The 19,897-nt window shown below is 38.8% G+C and overlaps 1 protein-coding gene across 13 annotated transcripts in view; it reads right to left on the bottom strand.

Annotated features, from left to right (window-relative positions):
• LOC118403953 (double-stranded RNA-specific editase 1-like) overlaps nt 1-19,897 on the bottom strand; it is a 146,449-nt gene that overhangs the window by 34,660 nt on the left and 91,892 nt on the right. Inside the window, exon 1 of one of the 13 annotated variants that reach the window (XM_035802847.1) lies at nt 6,116-6,294. The exons of the other annotated variants lie outside the window; for them this stretch is intronic. Within the exon in view, the coding sequence (XP_035658740.1) occupies nt 6,116-6,248 (133 nt within the window). The 5' untranslated portion in view covers nt 6,249-6,294. Of the gene's footprint in view, nt 1-6,115; nt 6,295-19,897 lie in introns of those variants that run through there. 13 annotated transcript variants of the gene reach the window in all.

Here is a 19,897-nt window from a genome sequence, read left to right on the forward strand (position 1 = left end):
CAGTCACACTTTTACGTTTTGTATGATATACCCAGTGTGAACAAAACGTTACACATATCCTATTAAGGTCGCAGCGAGAGAGCATCGCAATCGCCGCCTATAGCTAGTGGAAAGGGGGCCTTAGGTACAGAACTTTGCATTTTTCTCTGAGACCAATCAGTCCATAAAACATTACCTTGAAATATCTTTCATGAATAATAACTTTAACATTATATCTTCAAGTTGACATATCTTGACGTTTCCAGGTTCTGGAGGTCAAACTAGAATTCTACACAGAGAAACCCAAACTTGCCATTGAGAAAGTTTTGAACACAATGGTTTGTCATAAAAGTTTCAAGGCTAGGAGATTCCTCGCCATTGATCAGACTAAATGCGTAATGCATCAAAATCAATATAATATTAGGAAAAGACAAAAAGACAGTAACTTGACTTTCCCTTTGATTAGTTGGACAATGGTCCGTACACTGCTTATTGATTTTCCATTCTGGAAGTTTTCTTGCTTGGTTTATAGTTGAATACAGCTCCAAAATGGCTTTATATATAAAACACAGACAGTGAACAACTCCCGTGGGCACAATACAGGCTGGTAAGGGCTGAAGTATAGCTTTGAAAATCATCTATCTGACACAGTGGATAGCAGAATCAATATCAACCAAGTCCTGTCACAAAGTTAGCCATAGAGTTCAGAGAATTATTAGAAGTTTACTGCCATATAGCACTTATTGAAAATACTGAAAGATCACATGTAGCAGTTCTTGAACATTGAATATTCAAAATCCAAGACAAGGGCTAACAGTAGTTCACCTTTATCCACATGGTAAACTTTATCCGTTGTTTTCAAAAAGAAAATATTTAGGGGAATCTAGTTGACAAACGTTGGTTTGAAATTGCCATATTTTCATAGCACTCCAGTCTGAAACAGTCGTTTGTTGACTTGATATCCCTAAATACTCCGATTTTATATACAACGGATAAAGGTTACCCCACGGATAAAGGTGAACTAGCGTTAAAAGATAAGTGTTTAAACAAGCTTTTCATTGTAAGCATTCTATAGAGTCTGACACATACATACATGTACTGCACAGGTATTTGAATCAGATAGAATTTGTCAATTACAGGACTTTGACTATATTCTGTAGTGTGTAATATATTTCAAGACAACATAATCCTCTGCCTCAGTTCACTCTAAATTGCCCCTGTAAGCGCCACTTCCCCTTGTCAAACCAACAATGACAAGTCGGCAGCACGCCTGCATAACAATTATTCAAGTGTGCGCATCTCTGCAATAATTTCCATCCCTGTAAATCCTACTTAATATCCAGCTATTAGTTCCGTATTGGAAAGCTGTTCAAGTCACAGGTTTGGTGAAGCGTCAGGGGGGCTTAAACTGTGTCGATCAATACCCCAGCCGCTGTAAAAGGACTACATAAAAATTACGGCTGCTTAAGTCTTGACAACTGGTCTTTTAATAAGTCACAAGGAGGCTTTCAGAAGATGATAACTTTCAGAAGTCGTTTAGGTTTACAGTCAATATCTATCATAGTTTTCTTATGGTTGAATATATTGAAACTACATGTGTATCTCGCAACCATAAATGTTTATGGGGTAATTTTTGGCAGAACTTTTATTCTTATCTACATGTATGTCACAATTACCATCATCTGCTATGGAGCAGGCAACATGTTTAAGATACATTTCGTAAATATTGCGAGAAAGATGTGTTTTTACAAACTTTAAGTGACTCCGTAAGATGCATTTCACGCAATTCACATATCATTCAATGACAAACACATATCCACCTACACACATTATGTTCATATTCCAGAGGGGATTCAATTTGATCATGACATTTTAGTGCTCTACATTATAGTGCGCAATATTCCCATAAAGCTGCCTAGCTCGTTAATCTGAACAATAACTACTCAAGCAGTAAAATGGGAGAAGGACTGCCTTTTAGATTCTCCAAGTATTCTTAGATGGTATCTCACCTTAAGATACTGCTTTCAAAATAGTTTTTACTGATAGAAATATTTTAAATCCCAAGTTGTACCTATGCTATTGATCCTTATGTACCAAATCAGTCAATGACAAAGACATAATCCTACAAATTGTGTTCATATTCTAGCAGGAATTCAATTTGATCAGGACATTTAAGTGCTACACAATATCCCCATATTGGCTATGAAATGGCTTAGGTCATTAATCTAAGACAATAAACCTGTACTTATAATTCTGAGAAGAAGAACTGCTTCTTATGTCATATTCTCCAGGTATTTGTGGAAAGGTAAAACCTGACCAGAAGTTAACACTTTGAAACTAGTTTTTACTAATTGGAACGTTTCTAATCCCAAGATGCACATTAGGTATTGATCAGTGTGTTCCGCAGCTGGTCAGGGCGCGAGGAATCCCGTAGATCTGCAGTCATGGCACGTGAGAAGCGCCATCTTTCACTGACCCCAGCACGGAGGGACTGGGTAATGGAGAGAAAGTACTGCCGCAGGGAACGCAATACAGCTTCCGGCATTATTAAACTGCAATTTAATATTCCAGCCCAAAATGAAATGGGAGGAAGAAGTGGTCTATATCGCAGGCCATACTTCTTCTTAAAGGACTCCTAAACTCCACAAGGGATTTTCTGAAATGCTCAATTTTAAGACTGCTCCAGATGTAAGGCCACAATTAAGGACATTTTATTTCAAAGCAAAAATTCAGCAAGACAACACTCAACAATGGAAACAGATGGTTATGAGGAAAACTTAAATCTGACTACACTCACTCACTCACTGAAACTGTTGTATGAACCGAGATACAGACTTTCCCCAGGGTTGCTGATTTCATGTAAATCTTCTAGTTTGGCATGATTTTTTATATAAAGTCTGAGAATAAACAATTCTACTTAAGATTGGTGTGACCTAACCAAGCAATGCCTGTTCATGTATTTGACTTTCTAAAGAGAATTGGAGAATAAACGAAGGCAAAACAATAGGTGATTGCGCACAACGGCACAAGACATTGAACTTCAAACTAAAGAGACAGTAGGTTCATCAAAGTTGCACCATTTTGTCACTTATAAATTCCTTTCGCTACATAGTTAAATGGATGCAGATTTTAAGAGTGGCTTGAAGTGGTGACACCTTTTCTGTTTTCTGTAAATCTTCCATCTATGACATACTAGGTCAACCTTAACAAACAGCCCTAAATCATTTTCTTTCCCTTCCTTAACATGATTACAGAAATATACTTCATCAGTTTATTTGTCAGGAATGCAGGTACCCATTTTCCATATTAAAGGGAGCTCTGGGATCAGAGTTAATAAATCAATGAAATTAAGTACCTTAATTTCTGCCAGAATCAATTAATACTGAGCCAAAATAATCTTCTACACTACATCAATCACATTAACTAAGCCTTTCATACATTGTCATATAATTAACACACAGATGGGGGAATGACACAGATGTTACCATTACATTTTGCCTTTTCGCGCACCTATGCCCTTTTCATCAATTCAGCTTTTCCAACACATTTTGCACTAACCCAAAGCAATCCAAGGACTCAAAGACTTTCAAACTTTAGAAACTGTAAAATCCTCTGTACCCTTGGGGACATTTTCAGACTGTGCCCCAGATCAAGAGGATGAGCCAATACTGTACTGTAAGTGGTGTGACAGAGCTCTAAAGCACCCCTATCCATAACGGTACATCTGCTACAGTTGTGCCAAGAAAAGGGGAAGCCTTTGCATGTATGAAACACAAGAAACTTTCAAGTGCTACTATACTGTGCATTGGTTTTTCTTCTATTCTCATGGAGTATTGTTTTAAAGAGGGAGGTATTGCAATATAGTATACACAACTGTAGCATGATAATAGGGAGGATGTAGTGTGTATTTACATATAGATTGGTAACAAATTTACAGTGTATATAAAACTCATCAGTTTCATTCAAGACATCGTCACATTGTTTCACAAACGATCACACAAATCATATAAATATAATTGACTGTCTGTTGTGAAAACCATTCATGAACCTCATTCTCTATTTCAAAAATAGATCTCTAAGAAAACCTGGATTTAACCTGAAGATGAAGACACGGAAAACAAATCTGTTTGAGTGACTTAGTCTCAGAATACATTTAGGTAACACATCAAAGAAGATGGATAGAGTTTACTAATCTGACTGTTACAATCACTTTTCAGCACTTCATGAAGCTGTACAAATGTATGTCTTCATGAAGTTGTAACTCAATACAGCCATTGCAATTTGACTCATTTGGTTTCATATCATATATATCATATATTATATTATATCATATACATGTAGTAAACTTTCCCCAGTGGAATAATGAATACTACAAAAGGTAGTTAGTTTACAAGGAAGAAAAATTGGTTTTCACACAACCTCTTCGCTAAGTACAGTTTCAAAGATTCTACAACTGTTTCAGAACAGGACCTCTGTGTAAAAGACTTGATCATGGCACTGCACTCTCCAGTTAGCATAAAAATGAAGCTACCGTTCTCTGGCAAGCCTGGCATTTTCAGTTCTAGACCCACAATTGTTCATTTTCGATTGTAACAAAGTGTTTGAAGTATCGAATTTATCCCGAACGTTCCATTGTCTAATTGAATTGCCAAGGACATTGGGACAATAGAAAATCAATAGTGCATCTCTGTTGCCATTAGCCTCACTATGAGTTCTTGGAGCAGTCATTCATCAACCCACATGTGTAATACCAGGTTTTTAGCCTTCATCTTGGTGGGAATTAAACAGTGCGTACGTCCCACTAATCATCATGTCAGCTTCGATACATGTGTCGTTCCATCTCTCTCTTGTACTTTTGGCTCAGTCTGCCATTGCTACTGCAACCTGTTTCATACAACACATGCTAGGCTGCGGATCATACCAATGTTATTGTACTTCATCCACAGTTTTTAAAGTCAAGGCTTAATCCAATGTTATTTATGGATTCATCTCGAAAGATGATTTTAAACAGTGCTATTCTTTTCAACCCCCACAAGGCTTATCACAACTTATGTCTTGAAAGTATTGTACACAACTTTTTGAAAGTGAATAGATCCCAATGATCTACTCCAACATTGCTCATAAGCTGCAAAAAATTCCTTTCTATCAACCATGTTTGACTTTCCACTATAAAGAGAGACATACTGAATTCTTCAAGTCAAGTCACGCTAATATGTAGACTACAGGAACGCCGGGCAAAATCAGGTACTCAAAACTTCGAGTTTAAAGCAAAATAGATCCTTTCTGGAATTTAAAGTAAAATAGACCCTTTCTGGAGGGACCAGTGTATGTTTTCCCTGGAAAATAAACCACTTTGCTGCAGGAATGGTTGACAACTTGGGCATAATCAAACCTTTCCAGGCTTTGTTACGCCGACGTGGGAAGCAAAAGCACCATATTTACTTGGCGTAATGGGTTCTGTTCCAGGTCAGTGGTTCGGCATTATAGAACCCTCTGTAGCATATTCCCATCTGGACACCAATGGAATGGTATATCACAAAATCCATGCTTTTATACCCATTATTTTTCATCAGAATAATGCAGGCCACAAAGTAATTAAGTGCACATAGGGAAATCTCAGATTATAAACACATACTTCAGAGTAATATTGAGGAATCATTGCAATGAATTTCAAATTCAGCCTAATCGTTCAAATGATTACAAATTGTCACTAAGATAATTCTGCATGAATAATTTGTCATCCTTTCCCGGAATGCAATTTATTGCTGTAATAACGAAATCTGATTTCACCATTCCTCAAGCATTTCCCCACTGTATGTGGCGAACGCGACCCATGTGGAAAATAGTTTATCCTATTCACCAAAGGAAAGGTCGAGAAAAATGAGATCATGTCCCTGTTAGAGGAAACAAGAGTCCAATTTTGTCCTGGGGGCTGCTGGAAATGTCTGTTAAATCTGCGTCTATAGACACATGGCTACCCCTGACTGTGTAGGCATGAGGAAAACCCTTCAGAGGTATCCAGGCAGCACTGCGGGGATTACAGGCAATCTGAGCATCACGACGCCGTGGCGGACCCGCATTATCCCCGTCTTTGTCGGCAATTGGCGCACGCTTAACACCACAAAATGGCTCCTACCTTTGAACGGCCAACGGAACCTCCACGGAGGAAACAGGGGGGGTCTGACGAGGCGGACTTGCCAGGGGGCCCTCCCCCAGATCAGAACGGGAGGGGGGAGTCCGCGGAACAGGCATGTAGGATTGTTCATCATATCGCTCGGAGGTCTCCCGCAATACTGGAGGATCCCCTGCACAATAGGGTGCAGACGAGGCCTTTAAAGTTTTAAGCAATGAGTCTGTCCCACAGATCAATATATCTGTAGCCCGGGGCAGAGCTGGAGCATGTGGCCTCCGATGTTGATTGGTTGCCAGGGAAACCCGACTAAGGATGCGTGGAAAGTAATTTCAGCCTCCCTTTCAGTCCGGGCGGGCGATGAGGCTGAACAAAGAAGTCAGACAACTGGAACGGACAGCTTCTCGGTGACGGACAGCGAGGATCAATAGCAGACCAGAACAGCTCCTGTTTCAGCACCTCAGACAGCACCCTACATCCTGCCAGGCCTCCTCAGCACTGATTAACCCAATGTTATTGCCTAAAACTAATTAAGCCCCGATAAATAAGTAAATAGGCTCCACAGCGGCTAGCTGGGGTAGCGAGGGAGGGTGGTTACTCCGTTGTACAATCAATCTGGTACGAATCATTACCCAGCACCATGGAAGGAAGCAAGGGACACGAAGCTGCTAACGCATCCAAGCATTAATGAAAAATGCAACACTATCACTGGGCTGATGTGTGCACATCTCCCCATAGACAAAGGGGATCTGTGGTGTGATTGGCGACAACAGGGACCACCTGACGTGATGTTACTGTAACATCTTGTTTTACGTCATGACTTTTAAAGCAGCCTGCCTCCCCTCGGGGCTGGTAGGGAACTGAAACGATGATCATTACCAAACACCCTATTATTCGAGAAATGTATCTTTCAGTGTCCTCCAGGCAAAACAAGGCAACTACCATAGGTATTTACAGGCAGGTAACAACGCCTCCGTATACACACTATTTTGTTATCTCGTATGACAGTGCATTGTCCTATGCCTGTTAACCGTAACATTGTCAATTTGTCTTAAAATGCATATGAATAAGAAAATTGATAATAGAACATTTGAAAAGATCTTATCAGCTTAGCTAGGTACACATCTAGCAGCTTTCCATTTTTCTCAAGGAAAGAAGTGGTTAGCTCGGTGATAAAGAATACAAATGTGAAATGGCAACAGGTCAAGTCTGACGACCCATGTGGAAATGGATAATGGATAATAATGAGATTTGACATATGCAATACCAACCCTTGTCCCTGTATGAGTGATTTTGACGGTGGGTATAGAAAACGTTTCCTTAACTGTAAGCAACGAGTCTGCAGACACCAACTTCTAACCACAGATATCAGTAATAACAGTGGAGGTCACACACATGGGCTGTAGTTGTGAGAGCAGCTAACTTCTCAGCTTATGTCTTAAGAACCACACAGATCTTTGCCATTTGCCTGCTGCCTAACCCAATACCAAATACAAATTTGGTGGCTACCTGAAGGTACATGTAAAAGAGCTGTGCTGCACTGTGGGAAAACCTTTCTGTCTGGTTACGTGCCATGATGTAACTATAGCCTCATGATAGAATGCACTGACGTAGTTGCTGGGATTATTGCTTCTCTGTTGCGAGAAAGGTTAAGTCTCTGGTGATCATAGCCACAACCTTAAGGTCATTACTGGATGCGACAACAAGAGTCTATATTCACACAGGCAACAGTGACTAAGTACTGTAAGTTTTGATACTTTTGTAATGGTTTGACTTTCTTGGTTTTCACAGTTAGCTCTTCACTGCAACAATGAATTCCAAGAAGACAAAAAACTCCTTTTCCTCCTAACACAACATAAAATCTTTGCAAGTGCAAACTAATTTACAGCATCCTATTAAAACAACTTGCCAAGCAGGATAGTCCCAAGCCTCTGTTTCAGCATCTTCTAACATAAGTCATCCTTTATCTGGTCTTTCCATCTTTCTGGTATTCTTCCTTGTGATACCAGGTTGGCTGAATACTGCTGCAGGTATTATGAACAACAGAATCTTTTGGTCCTCTCAGTATTGGCTGCCAAAATCCAACTATCTTTTGGCAGCCCTTAAGTTACAATCCATCAAAGATACAACATGTATCTTATCCTTCATCCTTCTTTCCCCAAAATGCAATTTCTATGACCAATGAATCAAGATGAAATTTCTATGACCAATGAATCATAATTTTCTACAAAATGTGCAACTTAACAGCACAGCACCAAACCCACAGGAGTAGATTAATCCATCAAGGATATTTGTTAGCAATATAAATTACATGATCAATCATATGGACAGTGGACCACAGGAAACGAAAATGTAGCCAATTATCCTGAAGCCATTTTGAAGTTCTTGGAATTTTTTCCCCAGGTTTTTTTCTAAGAAGTTGTTAGTCAAGACAGAGAACTGACAGTACGACTTCATTCAGACTATATTTGGAAATAAACTTTCAAGAATATCTGTAAAAGTTCTAATTCATAAAAAGGACCACATGCTCTACTTTATGAATCGCATACAGCAAAAGATACAAATAATGTGTCCAGGAATGCCGATCTATAATCATTTGTTCTTGACTGAATAAAGATGTATTGTCAAACCATTCCTAATACCGTTCATCACTGTCTCTAATGTAATCATGACTTCAATGCGATCAATATTTCATATAAATTTATATGTCAGAATAACCCCTATACTCAAGAGCTTGCCAACATACCATCTGTTTGACAGTGTTTTATCAATAAGAGAAGTCTGGATCAAGAATTCAGGAGAAATATTTCCTTAAAAAGCCTTTGTTACATGTATAAGAGCCAGATGTTTCAGACAGCACCTGCTGTCATTCACAGATCACTAATGAAAGACTCAGTTCAAGATCTTTTGACTTGTTTTGAGTAAATGTATTGCTCACACCACAACAAAATAATTACATATTAAAAGATTTATCAAGAAGACATGAAAATAGTGGACTTGGAGGGAAACTTGCAACTGACTTATTTAAAACCTGAAATTGAGTGTACCACTGTAAACTACAGACTTCCCCCTCAAAGTCTAATCTAATCTAATATTGATTTAAAAAAATAAGATGGTATGGCTTTACCTGGTTGCCTAAGCATTGAGTGAAGGTCCTTTCTCAGAAATTCTTTCAGGAAATAGTTTTCGTGACAGATCACATGGAGAGAACACAACCTTGGCTTTAATAATTGACAAGGGATCTCCTATCTAAAAGCTTCAGCGGAAGTGCCTTATTGAGACATAAGCCTCCATTAAACAATGGCATCTTTCCAGTACAACGTCAAGTCTTATTCTAAAATATAAGTCTAAGATTATCAAATTAGTTACAGACTGCACAACCATTCAGACCATAGTGTTGCCTAGTCCTGAAAGAGATCACAAACAGCCCCTCTTTACGAGCAGAACTTATCTCAATATAGTATGAAGAAAGCTGTTCTAATGTTCCCATCAGTTTAACCTTTATTCTACTGTCTACCCCCCATAACCAATACAACTGTAGTGCCAAATGACTGCCTTGGTGCACTAAAGGTTAACATAAGGCAGAGAATGAAACAGCATTATAAAAGTGGTAATAATATTTTCAAGCTATAACGCTCATGCATGAATGTATGTAAAATACCACAGCATCCTCCCCCACTCCACCTGAGGGACTGGCATTGAATAATGCTGGCCATGGAAGGTCACGATCAGCGGAAATCAGATCATCGCTACAGCAATACCATCGCCCGATGGGAGAGGTTGATGGGTGATGAGACAAATATTACCCTGGGGTGCAGAAATTCTCCACACCTAAACTGTCCTTGGACTAGTTTCAGTAAAAGGAAAGAAGCAATTACCTCAAGGCCAATGTTCCCGCATGTAGAAACTTTTGTTGTAATGTAAATACTAAGTGCCAGTAATATCAGTGGGAAAATGTAACCATCTACATTTAGGGGACATGTTATTTATGATAGTAATAGTATCCCTGCTGTTTTACTGCATCTGTCGTAAAAGTCAAGAGCTCTGAGCTGTAGTTTCAGTTTAGGACAAATGGATTTCCTAACAGCACAGCTAGTGCCTGTAGCAATTGGTGTAATAATTATTGATATTTGTACCCCATACCGTTGATGTATCTCTTATTACAAGAAGGTTGTAACCAAGCCAGAAACATTACTGTCAAATAGTGAATTACCTGGAAATACCGTGTTTACAGCCACTGCTGATACAAGGTGGGTATAAAAAAATAACTAGCTGAATCAGACAGCTGTAACATTACTTAGCATGTTTTGATGGCAGTTCCATCTTATTAACAACAAATCACAAGGTTAAAGCAGTTGAACACACAGAACTCAGGAGATAAAGAGTATGGCAGTTGAACACACAGAACTCAGGAGATAAAGAGTATGGCAGTTGAACACACAGAACTCAGGAGATAAAGAGTATGGCAGTTGAACACACAGAACTCAGGAGATAAAGAGTATGGCAGTTGAACACACAGAACTCAGGAGATAAAGAGTATGGCAGTTGAACACACAAAACTCAGTAGGGAAAGAGTATTGGAGTTGAACACACAAAACTCAGTAGGGAAACAGTATTGGTGTTGAACACACAGAACTCAGTAGGGAAAGAGTATTGGAGTTGAACACACAAAACTCAGTAGGGAAAGAGTATTGGAGTTGAACACACAAAACTCAGTAGGGAAAGAGTATTGGAGTTGAACACACAAAACTCAGTAGGGAAAGAGTATTGGAGTTAAACACACAAAACTCAGTAGGGAAACAGTATTGGTGTTGAACACACAGAACTCAGTAGGGAAAGAGTATGGCAGTTGAACACACACTACCAGTGAACTAGTATCTGCAGCAATTGCAGTGAAATTTGGTGGCTCAAATTTTTAATTTGGTGACTTTACAGTAGGCAGTATAACTAACGTACCTACAGATAGAACTAGAGTTGTAAACAGTAGCTAGTTAGGCTTGATCTTGTGTGACCTCCCCTGATTGCACACAGTCCCCTGAGAAGTCATATAATACCAGAGGTGACACTCCAACAAATCAGAAATTATGATGGATTATAATCAGGTTACATCTCCTCATATGGTGAGTGAAGGGCAAAACATCCTCATCCACCAGACAGAAAAGTACATAGGAGCAAATTTAGCTAATTAAAGCAACCTTTCACCTACAAACATTCTCGTATAGAAGTACTGAAAAGGAACACAGGCATATGCACTAAAAGATAGACATAGAATATTCAATGGAACAAGGGTACCAATAATCACATAGTTGCCCTACTTAACGATCACTCTATTCTATTAGTATTACCTGTCCTGTTCCATAATTTAACAAACATGCTTACTCCTTTTTGTACAAATAATTATCTTGCATTGACCTTTATCAATAAGGCTCATACCGATCTTGGCAAGACCTTGATTTTTACGAGATATACCCTAACATTATCAACAACTATCTCTGGTTGAATCATCCAATAGCATTGCCATCCTTTGTGCCAGTTTAAATTGCATCATGTACCATTAAAACTGGGTCATGATGATCCCTCCTTAGTTGATTACCTTGCTACGTAAAAGCAAGCCAAAGTTGATAAATCAGGGCAATCTCTCCGTCAGATCTCCTATTCCCATGTATGGGAGGTCATGCGAACATTAGCCCCGGTCATAAATTTGTTAGGATATAAACACTGCTGTCCTAAATTGGGTCTCATCAGGGAGTTTATAGGACCCATTGGTCTTATCAAACTTTTATGAGGCCAAGCCTGTCTGGACACATTAGAAGTCACTTTACCAATCCTTGCCCCAAATTCAACATAAATTGCTATTTGTTTCATGTCTCTTAAGAGTCCATGCTTACCATGTCATCAATGGTTTTTGCAGTTGTAATATACATAAATTCAATTGTCACTGACTGTAAGGTAAAACATTGGTGTTCCACAATCCACAGGAAGTCAAGAGGTGTTGTTTAAGTTGAACAATACTCAATAAAAACTGGTCTATACGATGGATGATCATAGCCATATAATTGTTGAAATCACCAAATCTACTTCCAATAATCTCTGGTATTGGTGCTCAATGATAGCTTAGTTATCCAAATGTGAAAATATATTTCCACAAACATAACCATTTGCAAAAGTCATCAGAGCAAAATTAATCCATTATTGCTGCTAAATCCTAATGATGACTGTGAAACAAAAGCTTTCATTGCCCCTGCCTAAGTGGTGCATCTTTACTGAACCACGGCACCTGTCCTTGGTTAGCCGTTACACACCTAGTCTCTCTACCCATCCATCTCCTAACTCTAGCCGAGATCATCCATCACCCTGTTAGACTTGTCAGACAAGCTTTCACTGTGGGAACATCACACTGTGTGATACAAGCACTCGAGGTATTCCCTACTGTGGTACCTCTGTCACACAGGAGACAACGATTTCTTGTAACTTCTTGGTATGATACAGATACTTTTGTAGACAATGTATCTTATTCACAGATGTAAGTGACAAGCCTTTGGAGTGGGAAAATCAGACTGTGTGAAAAAGGTGCTCTTGGTATTCCCTACTAGGCACAGTGGAAAAAGATTCCTGAAACTCGTATTTTGTTACACAATAGAGACAACTACTCTGCAAGGCAAGCTTCTTTCAGTATATGTAGAATGTCAGTTCAGTACCAGGGACAGAGATGGTGTTAGATAAGAACTAGGACAGGGATGGTGTTAGTTCAGTACCAGGGACAGGAATGGTGTCAGTTCAGTACCAGGGACAGGGATGGTGCTAGTTCAGTAACAGGGACAGAGATGGTGTAAGTTCAGTACCAGGGACAGGGATGGTGTTAGTTCAGTACCAGGGACAGGAATGGTGTTAGTTCAGTACCAGGGACAGGGATGGTGTTAGTTCAGTACCAAGGACAGGAATGGTGTTAGTTCAGTACCAGGGACAGGGATGGTGTTAGTTCAGTACCAGGGACAGAGATGGTGTTAGTTCAGTACCAGGGACAGGGATGGTGTTAGTTCAGTACCAGGGACAGGGATGGTGTTAGTTCAGTAACAGGGACAGGGATGGTGTTAGTTCAGTACCAGGGATAGGGATGGTGTTAGTTCAGTACCAGGTACAGAGATGGTGTTAGTTCAGTACCAGGGACAGGGATGGTGTTAGTTCAGTACCAGGGACAGGGATGGTGTTAGTTCAGTACCAAGGACAGGGATGGTGCTAGTTCAGTAACAGGGACAGGGATGGTGTTAGTTCAGTACCAGGGACAGGGATGGTGTTAGATCAGTACCAGGGACAGAGATGATGTTAGTTCAGTACCAGGGACAGGGATGGTGTTGTTGGTTCAGTATGGCTGACAGTAACTCATTTGATCCCTGGTCTCCCTACCCGAAAACCCACTTAATCCCTTAGCCAAAAGGTTAAGCCTGAACTTGCTGATAACAATTTACTACTTTGAAGAAGAATGGACCCTAATCCAAATCAGCCCATTTAACTTACTGTTGAGCCAACAGTCATGAAAATGACTTTGGCAGATGTTGAACACATTGGGGGCGGTTGTATAATTTCTATTTCTCATTTAAACAAGCAGTAGATAGTCCAATTTACATCTGTAACTCCCTGAAGTTTACACAGCTCAGTTTACATATCATTGACAGTGAAGTAGACAACATCTGATATGCAACTGCTACAAGATACACAAACTTTCAAAGTCCTCATGACATTTTGCAAGGTGACATTTTTGTCACAACTGCGCAGTTTAAACACAATCACTGTGACTCATTGTGACCCTGTTTTGGCACGATTTCCCCATCGTGTTACAAACAGTGTGACGGCGCCAGCAGTTCACACCCCTCAGCTTCAGCGTTGGCACGCGTTGGCGACTCTTCCGTGCCTGAACAATCTAGGCAAGTACGTAAGATGTAGGACTCGAAATACCATCTGTGTATGCAGGTTAGTGCACGTAAAACTGGAGCTGTGCAGAGTAATATTCTCTGCACCTAGCCTGCAGCAGTCCATTTTAATGAAGGCTTTCAGGTGCAAAATTTACAGATTGAAATGGTCACTAACAGATCCACTGACCAACAGTGTATGGCATGGAATAAGTAGGGATAATGGCTATATTCTGCACACTCATAAGTTATCACAGTTTCTGTCGTCTATATAATGGATACTACTTCTTCTACTACTGTAACTACTACTACTACTACTACATGTATGTACTGGGGACACTGAGTATATGTAGATTTTTGTTCGCGGTTATGATTGGCGTAGCCTGTAAAATACTAGAAAAAAATTAAAACAGTTCTTAAACATTATCCAATGTGATTCTTCCTGAATTCTTAAACTGACAGCTAGTAGACAGTGCAGGCTAGCCAAGAAAAGGATCAACAGAAAAGGAAAGGAACTAAATAACTACAACCAGATTATCTCAATGTATTCCATATGGTATCAGAGACTCACAGTTACCCGAATCGCCATAGTTTAAGCCAATCAGTACAGCTGCCACTTGGAATGTGGAAGACGGAAGTTTAGCTACAGGGGCGTTTGTCAGTGGAATCACCTTCCAATGACTTTAAAAACGGCTCCCAACATTGCAACATTCAAGCATATGATGAAATTGAGAGCTGACCTCTGACCTCACGACCGGACTGAAGTATGATTATGGAAAACGGTCTTTGTATATATTATTTGTATGTTATGTATTGTGTTGATGTGTCATGTACTATAAGTTATCCAGGGCCCCACTGTAAAGCAGTGTGATACACTGAGTTGGGCTACCCTGGCTAAAGAAAACAGAATAAAAAAAAATAAAAAAAGTAGTGCAGCTAAACTTTGTCTGATGAGATGATTTCAAGTTGTTACATTGTACATGCGCTAAAGTGAAAGTATTTCAAGCCCTGACAATGCATCAACAGGATTTGTAGGCAACAGACCGATGATCCCCTCTCCATCTAACCATCTGGTCCGCAAAGCCTTAAGTCCCAAGCCTGCATGAAACGCAGACATCGCATTCTTAACGCAGGCCTACTAGGAATAAACATCATGACCCCGCAACCTTGAAGATAGTCTACCACCTCTCAGTCCTTGACCTTCTTATCTTTGATGGTTGTAACCTTAACCCTTGTGATTACCCAGTTGAGAGGCTTACATAAGTATGGGAGGTTAACAGTGGTTATGCAAGATAACAGTAATACTCAATTGACTGGATAGATTTTTGCTTCAGGTACTGTAAATGCATTTAAGTTCCCGTGGATTTAATTTCGCAGTAGTGGGGAAAAAGTTCGTGGTAGCACCAGGCACTGCACTCACTTACTGCAATGGAAAAATATTCACGGTGGTTTTAAGTTCGCGGTGAAGTGGCCACCGCAAAAAAACGCGAAAACCGTGAATATTAAACCACCACGAAAGTTTCTGTTTTTACAGTAGTATCCAATACATGACCTTTCCTCAGTGACACGGTTTAACAGTGGTTATTTTGTAATCGCCAGATGCGTGACTTTGCAATGAAAGTGCATGAAGGGTATCAGATAACACATATGCTGTTTTTACTCTGATTTTCCCTCCTAGAAATAACTGGTGTATGAAATATTTATATCTGACCTAGTGATGCTTATCGTAAAACATGTGTTTGCAGAATACATGTATGACAAAATTCAGTGGCTTATAAATTGGGTAATTTAAATCTATTGCTTTCTGTGGGTACATTTTCCCACCATGCTACAAGTCAATACAAAGACTTAGCCTCTCAGCAAAGGAAACTGGAAGAAAAAGGGACAAAATCTATGATATACCTATCAACAGCAAATGTTCTGAAACAGAAATACAATATTTCTAAGAATGTGAGGTTTAGAATTCTTTACAAATTTTCCTTCAGTATTTTTTCTTCACTCATACTCACTCAACTTTGATAGTTATTTGAAAATATGCAACAAAAAAGAACTGTGAAACTATCCGGCACATGAGCGTTTTGCATTTAAAAAAGTACATTGATTTCTTTTTTAAGGGAAGTTCACTTATCAAACTTCAAACAGTTTAAATAAATGAGCCCTGTCATTGTGATGAAGCATCTGGCTTTCAAGAACAGCCAGAAAATGGAACATCTCATCATATCACACTGATATGTGCCAACATCATCCCTAATAATCTTCAACAAATCTGATTGGAAACATACGGCCAACATAAATCATCCGAGTATGTCACCAACAATAAAACTCTTGCGGCTATCCAAAACACAGATCCGTATCATATATACGGTACTTGGCATACAAACTTTCTTGCAGGGTCTTGTCACAGTAGAGATCATGATCCAGTAGAATCGCCGATCCTCCTAGGAGAGATCGCGATCGGAGTTTCTCCTAGGAGAAATCCCGATCGCAATCTATACTAGTAGAATCGCCGATTGTCCTAGTATAGATTGCGATCGGGATCTCTCCTAGGAGAAACTCCGATCCAAACTCAAATGATGCTAAGATATAGGAAACAGACTGCGATCAGGATCTGTCCTAGGACAATCGGCGATTCTACTAGTACAGATTGCAATCAGGATCTCTCCTAGGAGAAAGTCTGATCAAAACTCAAATGATGCTAAGATGTAGAAAACAGCAATATTTTTTTTTTGTAAACAATGATTTCATTTAGTATTAATGGAAACCTACTAACTCATTACCAACTACACTGAAGCCTACTTGTGTCACTTCTACAATGTTAACTTCACCGAAGACTACCACACTAGAGTCACTTGTGCAACCTAACTCAAGGTACACTATAGTATATAGCATCACTTTCATGGTAAATTTCAGGATTTCTGATAAAGTAATTTCTGATAATGTAATTTCTGATTAAGTAGTGGCAAAAATCTTATAATATGTGAAGGACACCAACAGGTGATCAAACAATGTGTTGGTATGCAAATTTCACGGCTTTGTAGGAACAATAACAACTGTAAAGTCGTCAAACAGGTGTCAAAATATCAAGCAATCTCTCCTAGGAGGATCGGCGATTCTACTAGTATAGATTGGGATCGGGATTTCTCCTAGGAGAAACTCCGATCGCGATCTCTCCTAGGAGGATCAGCGATTCTACTGGATCGTGATCTCTACTGTGACATATACATGTAACAGTTGGGATTGATAATAAAAGGACTGTCTATAACAATTGTCAGTTACTGATGTTACCAAATTCATCTTGTAAAAGGAACTGTAAATTGCATGTAAAATTAATTTCAGGTCACATGGTCAAGCCATGTCATTTTCCATTACTCACAAAACTTTTTGATATACAATGTCCATTCCAAGGAATTTACGAGTGAATTTCATTGGACAGAATGCCAATAACAATTTTAAAAGGATGCCAAACTTAGAATGGGCACACAACAAAATAATATGTCCACTGGGATAGTATTTTAACAAGGGTAGTTTTCATATGTTGCCAATTTGCCACCTTATACAACATATGCTTTGGATTTATGGTATGAGTTAGGGATATTGTCAGCAGTATCGGACCAATAACAACTTTACAACTAATGTGTATTAAATATATATGCAATAAGCAAACTTTCAGATGGCAAAGACTTGCATATTTCCCATCAATACTAGGTATGGTACCTAACATTTCATTGTGTTTTGACATTACATGTATACCATTTATGCAAGTTGCTACAAACGTATAAAAGTACAAGCTTCTGATATATTTCTGCATCTTTTGTCACAAGACCGAACGATGAACAACAAAAAAGAACATTCAAAGTATATTTTTGCAAATTTTAGGGTATGAATGTATCCCAAAAGCATTCTAACGCAGAGCTATAGTACTGACATGGTTCAGAAGAGGTTGCAAAGGCCTTGATGCTGGCCTGAGCTAGGGAAATGAATGATCGATAAGCTAAGTTCTTCAGCGCCTGAAGCAAGGCCGACAACCTTTAATATAAACGTGGCTATCGTGGATGCTTAGTAAGAATTGATGAGAAGGGCATATATCAATGTACACAGAGGAGTGATAAGAATTATATATCACTTTGTACTTCACAATTCACATAAAATAGAATGGCAACATTTATCAGATATACAACTTTAACACTTTTTCATAGGTGCGCTATTACACAGCACAGCCATTACATTTGCCGCTATTCCAGAAGCTATTTTTTTTTTTCAGACGATGGCACATTTAGTAATTCGAATCACAACTATACTATGAGAGAGCAATAAAGCTATACTGCAGACAAAATAACTTACATACACACATCAATGTTAATGGAGGAATCACCTTATGTGCAGTTCAAATTGAATTACACAGATGCATACTATAATTTCATATCAGACCTTTTTGAGGATTCATCTTATACCCATTTAAATTAAACGACTGCCTATAGCAAAAGCACTAAATCTTTAAAAAAAACTGTTAGATTTCCTAAAGCTACAATCAGTGGAGGGATCAGACCTGTAAATATGGCAGCTGAAACTTAAATGCGCTTCAAATGCTGGCATGAAATTTGCGTTGCTGAGAAAGTGGCACTGTGTCTGTAATAGCTTTAACCAAATTGTCTTTCACATTGAAAATCCTCTATCATGTTTTAAAAAACTGTCAGTTTCAAGAAATCTATATTGTTTGGAAATCCTGTCAATTCAATTTTGAACACAGAGTAAGGAAAGCCATACCGTGCCCAGTACCTTACATGTAGTCATTATATTTCAGCCATACCATAGGTATGGTGAAATATATTGTATTCGTAATTATATTGCAATCCATACATAGTATGGGATTGCAATATATTGCTTTTCCTTTGTTTCTTCTCCTCCTGTCAAAATCTTCAAGTCGATTCAACTTTTTCACTTTTGGGGCAAATGAGCTGAAATTTGGCATGGAGGTAGGGATAGCAAATACCCCCAGGTGTTTTTTTTCACTTTTTTGATAGAGGCCTTAGAAATTTTGATATTTAGGGTTTTTGGTCATTTTTAGACAAAATATATATATTTTGGGCCCCTGTGCCCTGGTATTAAACCATAATGACCTGAAATTTGGTACAGCGGTGCATTGGACATGTCAGCACAGAAAACCATCAACACTTTCTTCATAGATCAATTTAAAAATGAGTTATTTTAGGGTTTTGGCCATTTTTGACTAAAAATGTCTATTTTTGGCTCCTATGCCCTTGTATGTAAGCTAAATGAACTGAAGTTTGGTATATAGGTGCATTGGATATATGAGCACAGGGCTCCATCAACACTTTCTTCATTGGTCACTTCAAAAATGAGTTATTTTGGGGTTTTCGGCCATTTTTGACAAAAAATGTATATTTTTGGCTCCTGTGCCCTTGTATTCAAACCAAATGACCTGAAATTTGGTACATAGGTGCGTTTGACATATGACCACAGAACCCCATCAACGCTTTATTCATTGTTTACTCTAAAAAAGAGTTATTTTAGGGTTTTGAGCCATTTTTGACTAAAAATGTATATTTTTTGCTCCTATGCCCTTGTATAGAAACCAAATGACCTGAAATTTGGTACAGAGGTGCATTGAACATATGCTCAGAGGACCCCATTGACACTTTCTTCATAGATCACTTCAAAAATTAGTTATTTTAGGGTTTTCAGTCATTTTTGACTAAAAATGTATATTTTTGGCTTCTATGCCCTTGTATGTAAACAAAATGACCTGAAATTTGGCACAAAGGTAAATTGGACATATGACAACAGCACCCCATTAACACTTTCTTCATAGAGCACTTATAAAATGAGTTATTCTGGGATTTTTAGCCATTTTTAACTAAAC

Source organism: Branchiostoma floridae, chromosome 16, assembly GCF_000003815.2.
Source record: "Branchiostoma floridae strain S238N-H82 chromosome 16, Bfl_VNyyK, whole genome shotgun sequence".
NCBI classification, from domain to species: domain Eukaryota; kingdom Metazoa; phylum Chordata; class Leptocardii; order Amphioxiformes; family Branchiostomatidae; genus Branchiostoma; species Branchiostoma floridae.